Below are 12,340 nucleotides of genomic sequence, written 5' to 3'. Positions count from 1 at the left end.
GTGGACCGGATCTCGCGCCAAAATTGCGTCATCACACTACCGGCCAATCACAGCGAGGGTTATACAACTGCCGGCCAATCACAGCGCATCTTGAAGTGGGGTCGCTATGGCAGCCATATTTGTTGTCGCCCGTTTGTACCATCCCTTCTCTAGGTAATTTCGCCTACCAGGCAGGGTGAAGGAGTCGTATCTCTGGAATTACTGAACGCACAGGAACAAGGGACCCCTTAAAAGATAGATCTCAGCGAGGTGGAGGCAGACGCGGGGGTCTGAAGGTACGAAAAACGGACGAAAGACGCGGACGCGACCGCGGTTTGCTATAGGGCTAATGACCACTAGTTGGGCAACTTACACAGTATGGCTTTAAGTCGTCTGGCAGGGAAGTCCATAGTGAGAAAGTTGATCTAAAAGTCGTTTGGCACTGTATGAGTTAACTCAGTCGGTGCCATATTAACACTTGGGGAGCCAAACTCGTTCAGGGACGAGTTATGGCCACTAGATGTCACCCTGCCACAGGAAGTTATATCGTCGAGGGACGAGTCAACAAATAGTTAACTTTTCGAGACCGCAGCTTCCCTTTGCATGCCCTGAATCCATTACGTCACCCAGCCAGGGCAGGAAGCCCCCTGTCTCTCCCCACACGGAAGGATTTTACATGGCTTTAGATTCTACTTTGAAACATAAGAACGGCTTTATCTGAGAATGAGGTAAAAACAGCCCCATGGAGGCAGAGAGCTGATTGTTTTCACGGCGACACTTTACCGCGAATTTACCGCGATTTTTTTACCGCGAGTTTCGCGAGCGTTTGTAAACAAATGGAGTACCTCCTCAATCTTCTCTGGACACGCACGTGCACACGCACGAAGCTTGCGGGGCTCATCAAAACATAACGTAAGTCAATGGTGGCACCAGCAACAGCTATAAATGTTATAAACCTTGGCCGCCCATGTGTTAAAAGTGGGATGACCTCTTATATTGCCGGTTCGCCAACAAAGGGTTAAAAAAATAGTGTGCACGCTGGTGCACACATTCGTGCACAGATCATGCACTATGCATGTGCATGCTTTTCACAGCTTTCAAACAAAAAAATCCGCTTGGAAATCCGTTCAGGCATTCAGGAGAAAGGAGCCCTTATGTTTTCTTCAAATGTAAACAAACATGGCTGCCATGTTTAAAAGATGGGGTTGGTATGGGGGTTAAACATGCAATTTTGCGATCGCGATCATGCCTAGTACACTGTTGGAGGTCCAAAATGTTTTTTTTCAAAAAAAAAAAAATCAAATTTTTATTTTTTTATTTTTTATTATTTTCTTAAAAAAGACGTTCAGAAGACGTCTGGCAGGGAGGTCCATAGTGAAAAAGACGTTTTAAAGACTTTTTTATCATAGAAACATCTTTTTTGGCAGGGTATGAGTTAAGAACCTCTGACGTAGTCATTTTGACAGTTAACACAGTCTACAGTCACATCACAAGTTCACACCAGATACCAGATGGATAAATAAATGAGAGAGTACAATTATGTAGTGCAAGAATAATAAAGAATCAGAGTGAAAGTTAAGTCAGAGTAAAAATAGCCAATATCAAATATACAGAAAGTGTGAGAAAGTGCTCTCCAGTCCCTTGTGCAAATAAATGCTGTGGATCTGTGGATTCCACATGGGACCAGCTATAGACCTATCTATAGTCGCCTAGAACGTATGTGTGATGTCACTCTGTTGTCCTGTTTTTGGAGCTGTGTGGAACACAAGCTCCCTATACGTGGCCGTGTGTGTGGGTCTCCGTCCGTCCGTCCGTCCGTCCGTCCGTGTCTGTAGCCTCAAAGTTTGGCACGCTACTCCTCCCACAGTTTTTGCACCACACACTCGCGCCATATGTCAAATTGACCGGCTTACTCGGGAATCGTGTGCTAGTAACTTGCTAAGAGAAAGGTTCTATAGTTTAATTGATATTAATTTATTAGTGAATTAATTTTCCCCATTGACTTATAATGGGAATTGCAAAAACTCACATTCAAGTATTTTTCTCTCGTAAACCATAGGAGCTACAGTTTCAAACCTCGGAGAGGAGATTCATAATGATTTTAAGAAAGAATCCAAAAATAATTACATCACTCGGCCTCATGGTGGCGCTATAACGGGCCACTTTGCGTTTTGCCCCGTAACTCTTGAACCGTAGATCAGAAAATTAAAATTCTTTTTTCCCTGGATTCCTTGGGTCAAGACGCATCTCCCCATATAGGCCACGCCCATTTGCGCCAGGATAGATTTTCCGCCATCTTGAATTTTCTCCAAAACACACTTTTTGCACCTTTTCCTACATATTTTCTTCAAATGTCACAAAAATCGGTACACATGATCCTGGGTGACCAGAGAGGTGCTACACACACACAAACACACACACACACACACACACACACACACACACACACACACACACACACACACACACACACACACACACACACACACACACACACACACACACAGCTCCACTTCGAACAGAGGTTAGATTTTTATTGCTTAGGTTTGTTTTTCTTGACGACAATGTTAACTCATCTAGTGCCATTTGCGTGATGTCACGCAATAAGTACTCGAGTACTTACAGTGCCAAATGCGCGATGTCGCGCAATAAGTAATAAATTACTGTAACGTTGAGTACATTACCGAGTAGAATGGCCGGATGTCCGGAGACGAAAATCCGCGCTGATTTGTCATCATCACGGCTCCACGAGCACACAATAGTCATCCCATAACATTGAGGTGGACGGCCGATCTCATCTTTAATGTCCATTATCTCAAAACAACACTTTAGAAGCGAAGATGGAGGCAGATGCTCGCTTATATAACACATGTATAAACGCTCCATTGCAATCCAGCATGGCACCACGTAAACAATGATCGGTTCCGGCGCACGACCCGATGACGTCAGACCGGAAGTGATCACGCTGTGGCACTTCTGGCCTTCAAAATAAGAGAGTGCAAGCGGATGGAGCCTGCGTGAGGCACTCTGGACATCATTGCGACCGAAAATCGCGGGCACAAAATGAGTTAAGAATGTAATAAATATAGCATGTTATGGCGCCTGGCACTTTCTTTTTTTTTACCATGTAAGACCTGGAATTCATCCGTGTCATTCTAGATTTTAACCACTTTAACCGCCCACAACCCACAGATACCAAATAGTTTAGTTTCATCGTTTGACAGCACAATCATCAGTGTATTTTGGGCTCATCTTAATTTGTGTTTCCATATATTTAACCACTTGAACCGTCAATACTTAATAAACTTGACATATCACTCTGTACTTAGTCTGCTCTTTTTCCCCTCTACCACCAAATGAGGCGTTGTGAGCTTGTAGATCTGCTATTTTTGGCTAAAGTTCTCCGAATATGGACACAAGGGTTCAAGTCGTTAATATAAAAAGGAGAAGGAGAAAAAAGCGTTGGAGGACCCCCTGTAGTAACTCTGAGGACCCCCTAGGGGTCCTGGACCCCCTGTTAAAGACCCCTGGTAGATGGAAAAATAGACAGGGTGTTGACATTCACTACAGCGACAGTTTAATAGATTAAAAAAAGAAATCCCACAACTATTACTTCAAATTACCCAATGATACAGAGAATTAAATTAACACTGAGAATTCTACCGCGCAAATAAAATAAAGCTAATTAAAATCAAGCAAATTAAAATCTCATGACTGAACCATTTTTTTTGTTAGGCCAAGTCCCAATCTGTGATTTGTGAAACTGTGAAAAGAGCTTGTTTCCTGACACTTCCTGTTGTAACATGATGCTTTTTAGATATTATAATTATAACCCTATGTCAGGGTTCCCCAATAGGCGGCCCGCGGGCCATTTGCTGCCCGCGGTGGGCTACTGTCTGGCCCCCACCAACCCCAGTAATAATGGTGGTATAAGAGCAGCAACAACACTAGTATATCGTCGTTGTCGGGTGGAAATCTCGTATCTCCAAATGTGTACGTTCTTTCGCAAATCATACAAGGCTGTCGCACAAAAGTAGTGAAAACAGCAGATCTACAAGCACACAACGCCTCGCGGGTGCGAGGCGTTGTGTGCTTGTGGATCGGCTGTTTTCACTAGTTTAAATCATTTTTAATATGATGAATTCAAAACGAACGGTTTTGGACAAACAAGATGTTCACCTGACAACGACGAAAACTGTCGCTGGAGTAGCGGGAACGCCACCGAAATGTTTCTATCACACAAAGATTTGGAGGCCCCCCTGTATAAACTCTGAGGATCCCCTAGGCGTCCCGGACCCCCTGTTGATGACCCTTACTATATGGAATCCAAAGGACTGAAATCAGTCGTGGCGAAACTTTAATTGCTGTGAACAGCCACGGAATCCCCTCCTCTCTTACCCATATGTCCAGCTGCGGACCCTCGTACTGCTGCCCCTCGAAGACCTCGGGCGCTGCGTAGGGGGGGCTGCCACACCACGTAGACAGGGGCTCCCCGGGCTGGAAGAAGTTCCCGAAGCCAAAGTCTGCAAAGGAACAAAAAATACACCCAGGGAGTTAATATACTAGTAAGACACCTCAGGGCGACAAGCGACCTCGCCCTAAAGGGCTCCATATATGGGCATAAAAGGGATTTGTTCCCCTGGCATCACAGGGATCTCTCTAACAGGGCATCATTAATATTGATGACATCAGGGAACTCCATATATGGGCATAAAAGTTTCTGTTAGTGTGACCAGGGGCGTCAATTGGGTATGGCAGGGGTATGCAGCTGCCATACCCTGGGTCCAGGGGGGAAAATACTTACTTTTAAATATAAATCCATGAATGTCTCTTTCTCTATCAGTTCTTGTTATTATAATGTTAAATTACAGTAAAATAACTACAAATGCAAAATTTTACAAAATGGTCACTTTAACACATTCCCCGCCATTTAACAATACCTTCGTACTCTCCCCTGCCCCTGTCTCCATAGACTTCCATGTAATTCATAGTGCACGGATCATGCACACCCATGCCTAGATAATGCACCACGTGTGTCCACATTGCTCACAGCTTTCAAACAAAAAAATCCGAATGGAAATCCGTTCAGGCATTCATGAGATAGCAGCCATTATGTTTTCCTAAAATGTAAAGAAAGATGGCTGCCATGTTTGAAAGATGGGGTTGCTATGGGGGTTAAACATGCAATTTCGCGATTGCTATCATGCCTACTAAATTTTTTGGGGTCCAAATTTTTTTTTGAAAAAAATGTTTTTTGATTTTTTTTTTTTCTTTTTCTTTTTTTTTCTCGGGATTATCGGGCCTGGCGGGGAAAGACATTGAAATAATCTCGGGATGTCGGGCCTGACATGCAATGAGTTAACAAGGTATTATAATTATATTCTCCACACTTGTATTCTCCCCATCTTGACAAAATGGTATATTCCCAGGTTCCGCAGGTCAGCTGCACAGGTGCAATGCATTATTATTGTTAATTGTGGCACGTTTACTAACATGCCAAGTTTAGCTGCACTTGAAGAACCGTTCCAGGCTGCCATATCCAGCCCAAGAAACTGTAGAACTGGGGAAAAATGTAAATGTACTTCTTAAACTAAATGTATCATGCCTGTTGCTAAGGCTGACTGGTGACTGGTGACTGGTGACTGGTGTCTAGACCAGGGCTTTTCAAAGTGGGTGACGGGGCACCCTGGGGTGCCGCGATGGCAGTCCAGGGGTGCCGCGAGATAATTTGATAATATTTGGAATTTATTTGGACACTTGGAAAAAATATTTAGTGTCATTTTAAACTTGAAGTACAAAGTTATTTTCAGTCAGTTCTAACCAAAATGGCTATTATCTCAACGTTTTCCTCGCAACATAATCACTGTCGGGCAGAAACCTCGTATCTCCAAGTTTCAAATGTGTACGTCTTTTGGTAAAGCAAAGTTCTGCTTCATCATACAAGACTGTCGCACAAAACTAGTGAAAATAGCCGATCTACAAGCACATGCTTGTAGATCTGCTGTTTTCACTAGTTTAGTACATTTTATAGATGATAAATACAAAACGAAACGGTTTTGGACATACAAGGTTTCCACCTGACAACAACGATATGCTATAAATATAAGGTGCTGGGAGTGAAAATTATAATGTAAGGGTGCCTCGGATTAAAAAATATATTTATGGGGTGCCCTGAGACAAAAAAGTTTGGGAACCCCTGGTCTAGACACCAGTCATGTTGCCATACCTTAGCTTTTTCTGAACTGACGCCACTGAGTGTGACAAGCAACAGCCACATGAACCCTATTATATTTAAACCGGAGTCCCCCAGGGATCCATTACTAGTCCCCCTACTGTTTTCAATCTACACTAAATGTCTTCACCGGAAATAGCCGATCTACGTGCTGAACCGCTTATCTCCATACTCTGTGTTTTTATCGTAAATTAACGCCCTACTTGATGATACTACAGCGCTGGGAACCACTGATTTCCAGTAAACTAAATGTCTTTGCCAAAAATAGCCGATCTACAAGCTCTTGTACAGTATATTGGCTACTATTTCTGCAGAATGTTTGTCCCCAGAATAGGGACGCAAGGGTTTCACTTTCTTTTTTTTTTTTAAAGTTGGTTTGCAACTCGTACACTTGTTTTACTGGATGTTATATTCTTGACACGTTTGTGGTTTGAATACTTTGATCAGAGAGAGAGAGAGAGAGGGAGAGAGAGAGAGAGAGGGAGAGAGAGAGAGAGAGAGAGAGAGAGAGAGAGAGAGAGAGAGAGAGAGAGAGGGAGAGAGAGAGAGAGAGAGAGGGAGAGAGAGAGAGATAACCACTGATGTACAGTAAACGAATATCTTCGCCAAAAATAGCCGATCTCTCAGTTTTCTGAAGTTGGTGGACGGGTACACATTAAAGTGTATCACCCCCTCAGGCCGGGAACACATTTTTGTGTCTTACAGTATGTACAGTATGTAGTACAGTCATTTTTGAAAAAGATATTTAAGTTTTTCAGATTTTTTTCCATGAAAGCCAAAGGTGTAAGCTATCAAATAGTGTTTTAACTTTGTTTCTAACTGCTACAGAGGCTGATTAATACGTTTTCTAGAAAAACAGTGGTTAATTTTCAAATCGGACTTAGGTCTTTGAGGCTTTTTTCAAATGGGACTTAGGCCTAAATGGGTTAAAACTTGCACGCTTGGTTTCACTGGATGGTTGTGTTCTTGACAGTTGTCCGTGTGTGTTGTGTGGTGTGGGTCTGTGTCAGGTTTCTTTGCAACTCATTGTCACAGAGCTTCAGAAAGGGCAGAGGCTGGGTGAACAGTGTGGGTTCATTCTGTTGTGCGTGGTTGAGATACGATACGGCGGCGTGACACGCCACCGCGTTCACCAACACACACACACCACACCACACAAAAGGTAAAACGTTCACCCATCAAAGCCATGAATGAATACGTCTCGCCGAACACAATAGCAGGAGCTTTAACTAGAACTTGTTTGAATATGCAGGAGCGTCACAAGGTGGGGGAAAAGTGGGACTGAGTTACTAGGGCCCAAGGTGGAGGTGGCCTTAATTATTTTACACTTTAGCTATTGAAAAACAGCAGATATACAAGCTCACAGCGCACTCACCGAGTGCCGCGCTGCTTGAGATCTGCTATTTTTGATAATGGGTGCAAATCTTTGAATTTAAGTATTTTTTAAGCGAACATTTGTAACTCGAATTTTGCCTGGAACTAAATATTTTGAGATGAGGGTCCATGGCCAAATGCATATCATTTTGGGGGTCCTTGACATGAAAAGGTCTGAGCACCACTGACATAGAAACATAGAAGGATTTAGAAGACATTCATAGAATTGGGTCAAAAATATTCCAAGACTTGCACGTGTTGTTCACGACTTTTCAAAAATAGCAGATCTACAAGCTTGCAGCGCTGTGAGCTTGTACATCTGCTATTTTTCAATAGTTAAAGCACACAATAATTCGTAATAACGCGTTCCCAGTCTAAATGGGTTAAACCCCCTCCCCCTATGAAGGACATTCATGGGGGGCCCGCATTGAATCCTCGTACCCAGGGCCCAGAATTAGGTGTGACACCCCTGTGAATATGAGTCCGTTGGTATGTTTTTTCTTTTCTTCTGTACTCTGTAACATCGTGCAGTCCACATATTTGTTCGCTGAGGAAACGGACCCGTCGTCTGAGGTAACCTCCCCGGGGGGAAGGAGGTCATCGAAAACGCTGCGTTCCGATTGGCTCCCCGGGAGAGAGCGCCAAAGAATTCACACTTCTGTCTACCGCATCGGCGCAAACCCGCCGTTTATAACGAGAAGTTAACACAAAACATGCAAACGCACACACATGCGCGCGCGCGCACGCACGCACGCAGGCAGGCGCGCACACACACTCACACACCTCGGCCAGAGAAGTTGAAAAAGTCTGCCTTTCATTAAAACCCCGACTCGGTGCTCCGTGCAGTAATATCACGGTCAGGGGTGTCGCAACCAAATCCTAGGCCCTGGGTACTTTAACTATTGAAAAATAGCAGATATACAAGCTTGTAGATCTGCTATTTTTGAAAAGATATACAAGCTTGAAGATCTGCTATTTTTGAAAATATATACAAGCTTGAAGATCTGTTAAGTCTTTGAATATTTCAAATGTTTCTAAGGTTTTCTGAAAAAAAAAAAAAAAAAAAAAAGTTTTCTATGTCAGTGAGTGGTGCTCACACTTTTTCATGGGAAGGACTCCCAAAATGATATGTACTTGGCCACGGACCTCCATCTCAAAATATTTAGTTCCAGGGACCCCCCCCCCAGAAGCAACATTTGAGTTACAAATGTTTGCTTAAAAAATACATATATTCAAAGATTTGCGCACGTTTTTGTGACTTTTAAAACAAACATAGCAGATCTACCAGCTCGCAGCGCTGCACTCGGTCTGCTATTTTTCAATAGCTAAAGCATAAAATAATTAAGGCCCCTCCACCTTGGGCCCTTGTAACCCAGTCCCACTTTTCCCCCCCCCCTTGTGACGCCCCTGATCATGGTTATTGCTAAATCACAGTGCGCCAACGTGCGTGCCTGATTTCACCCAGCTGACCCCCTTCTTCTACCTGTGTGTGTGTGTGTGTGTGTGTGTGTGTGTGTGTGTGTGTGTGTGTGTGTGTGTGTGTGTGTGTGTGTGTGTGTGTGTGTGTGTGCAGCGTTCAAACTTGAGTAAACACCCCCCAAAACACCCCCCCCCTCCCCATCTCTCTCCCACAGTGTCTGTCTCACTCTCCACTTGCACACTGGTGGTTCTCCAACGTCCGGTCCAGGGACCAGCTAGAGGTCAGTATAGAGACCAGGATTACTGCATGTTTTTGGGGGGGTATCTACCCTATAGGAGACACTGGGAGAACATGCAAACTCCACACAGAAAGACCCTATCGCCAACCCCACCTAGGGTGTGGGCGCTCACGCCCCCAGCGCCCACAGCGCCCCCCGGCGGGAATCAAACCCAGGACCCTGTAGCTGTGAGGCGACAACGCTAACCACTGCGCCACCGTGTGTTCAAAACTGTTACTTTTCAGGATTCAGATTCTAAAGTAGCAGCGGTCCATTTGGACCGCCGGTGGTCCCTGTACCACATGTTGAGAACAGTACACTACTTCCGTCTGTCTCTCTATTACATTTTTGGAGCGGTGGTACACCGTCTCCTTAGCGGTGCGTGCGGCCGTGCGCGTATGTAGCCTGAGCATGAGCTGCAATACCGTTGTTGCATCACACACGCGCATACACACACGAACACAAACACCCGCACACACACGCAACCCTGAAATGAACTGCTACACACACACACACGCACGGCCACGCACACACACACACCACCGTTCACTTCAAACTTGGTTTGATTTTTTTTTAAATAGTCTATGATCTACAAGAGTTTTTCTAAATAGTAATAAATGGTAAAAAAGTTGCGCAAGATATGGGCCTCATGTCTGCATTCCTGTGTTTTTCTGTTGCTCTTCCTACCCCCGAGGTGTTAGTTTGTTATCCATGGGGCCCCGCGATGGCGTCATAAGAAGGCCCCCGCGCTCAGAGGACTGCGGCAAAAGAACAGAAAATAAATTAAAAAGTGAAAAAAAGAAAGAAAGCCAGACTCGCTATAGTTCTTCTCTTCTTGTTTTCTCAGTGGCTCATAACAGTTACATAAAACCAGAGGAAAACTGTATTGCCAAACAAACAATAACTGCTGATTAAAAAACACTGGCTTACATAATGAGGGTGGGTACACACAGCACACACACACTCGCACGCATGTGCGCACACATGCACTTGCATGCACACACACATTCACTTGCGCATCATCATTTCAGAGAATTGGTTTAGTCTCCACAGCAGATCCAGCAGCTCAATGCTTTGATCAGCCTGAGGGCCTATGAATGCCCCCAGAGAGAGAGAGAGAGAGAGAGAGAGAGAGAGAGAGAGAGAGAGAAGTATTCAGGAAAATGGAAATAGCGAGAGAGAGAGAGAGAGAGAGAGAGAGAGAGAGAGCAAGAGAAAGTGAGTGAGCGCGAGAGAGAAAAAATAGAAAGAGATATACAGAGAGATACAGACATATGCAGCCAGACAGTTTTTTTTTTGTGTGTACACACGCGCTGTCTGTGTAGTGTGCGCGCACGTTTTGCTAGTGTGTTGTCTGTGCGTGTTGTCTGTGTGTCTGTGTGTGTTGTCTGTGTGTGTGCGCGTGTGTGTGTTGTCTGTGTGTGTGTGTGTGTGTGTGTGTGTGTGTGTGTGTGTGTGTGTGTGTGTGTGTGTGTGTGTGTGTGTGTGTGTGTGTGTGTGTGCGTGCGTGCGTGCGTGCGTGCGTGCGTGCGTGCGTGCGTGCGTGCGTGCGTGCGTGCGTGCGTGCGTGCGTGCGTGCGTGCGTGCGTGCGTGCGTGCGTGCGTGCGTGCGTGCGTGCGTTATGTACTCTTCTAGGGTGTCAACCGACACAGAGTCTCAATGCAGTTCACTCCACTTCCCTTTCTCTTCTGGTCTATTATCCTCTGGAGTCCATTGTTCTGCACAAACACACTGGAATCCATCGCCTATACTGCTGTGCTTCTCTCAGCCTGAACCCCCCAAAATAATCATATTTGATTCGAGGACCCCCACCCACCCTGATGAGCACTTGGAGTTGTAAGAGTTGAGGCAATACATTTGGTTTGACTCGGTTCCACAGATAAATATTGTGAAAATAGCAGATCAACAAGCTCACAACTGAGCTTGTATCTATTTTATATATTAGTTGACAATTTGGCCAATGTTTGACCAGTTTTTATAGTTTGGTTTGTCATGAGGCCAAAATGTGGCCATATTTTCCCAAATATGGATATGACTGACGTATGACTGTCTGACATCATAGATGTTTGATGTCATAAACCACATGAGACTGACACAATATGTCCATGACATCAGGGATTTGGTTTGTCATGAGGCCAACATGTGGCCATATTTTCCCAAATATGGATATGACTGACGTATGACTGTCTGACATCATAGATGTTTGATGTCATAAACCACATGAGACTGACACAATATGTCCATGACATCAGGGATCTTCATATATGGGCATAAAAGGGACAATGACAGAATTCATTTGCAACATCATTGTGATGTCAGAAAAGTCAGCTATATTGTGATGTCAGAAGAGTGACAGACAGTTAGAAGAGTGACTGAGAGAAAGGATCTGGAGGCTTTCATACTAAGTAGTGACCTACGGTCGCAATGAGTTGTGACAGAAAGACAGACGGACACACATACAGACATGAGCTGGAGGTTTTTCATACTAAATAACGACCTACGGTCACAATAAACAATGTATGCTGTCTCATTGTCAGGGACATCACAATGCATGGACATTTTGTACTGAGCGAGAACTCCTCTCTCTCTCTCTCTCTCTCCTGCTGTGATGACAGCACCAACAAACGGTTACTTTATCATTTTTATGTCCTTGAAAAACTGCAGCCGGATCTGATCTGATGCACTCACATCCAGACGCTCTAGTCATGCAGAGGATCAAGCTTCACACCGGCAGAGGATGAGGAGAAACGGTAAATGGACTGCACTTATAGAGTGCCCTTTCTAGTCTTTCCGACCCTTCAAAGCACTTCATAATGTATTTCACTTTCATCCATTCACGCACGCACGCACGCACACACACCGATGGTGGAGGAAACCATGCAAGGCACCACCAACCTAGCCTGGCTTGATATATATCGTCGTTGTCGGGTGAAAACCTTGCATGTCCAAAACCGTTCGTTTTGCATTTATCATTTTAAAAAAGTGATTTAAACTAGTGAAAACAGCCGATCTACAAGCACACGTTGTGTGCTTGTAGATCTGCCGTTTTCACTACCT

General features: G+C 44.5%; 1 protein-coding gene across 1 annotated transcript in view; it reads right to left on the bottom strand.

Moving 5' to 3' along the window:
* The window catches only part of sik2b (salt-inducible kinase 2b), a gene marked incomplete at its 5' end in the record, with an annotated part of 160,847 nt that overhangs the window by 57,046 nt on the left and 91,461 nt on the right, over nt 1-12,340 (bottom strand). The window contains one exon of the mRNA XM_080732055.1: nt 4,378-4,502. Coding sequence (XP_080588181.1) covers nt 4,378-4,502 — 125 coding nt within the window. The remainder of the gene's footprint in view (nt 1-4,377; nt 4,503-12,340) is intronic.

The sequence above is a fragment of the Nannobrachium achirus genome (genome assembly GCF_963921795.1).
Source record: "Nannobrachium achirus genome assembly, chromosome: 8".
Classification (NCBI taxonomy): domain Eukaryota; kingdom Metazoa; phylum Chordata; class Actinopteri; order Myctophiformes; family Myctophidae; genus Nannobrachium; species Nannobrachium achirus.
Note: the sequence above shows the minus strand (reverse complement) of the source record. Positions and strands in the feature narration are given on the sequence as shown.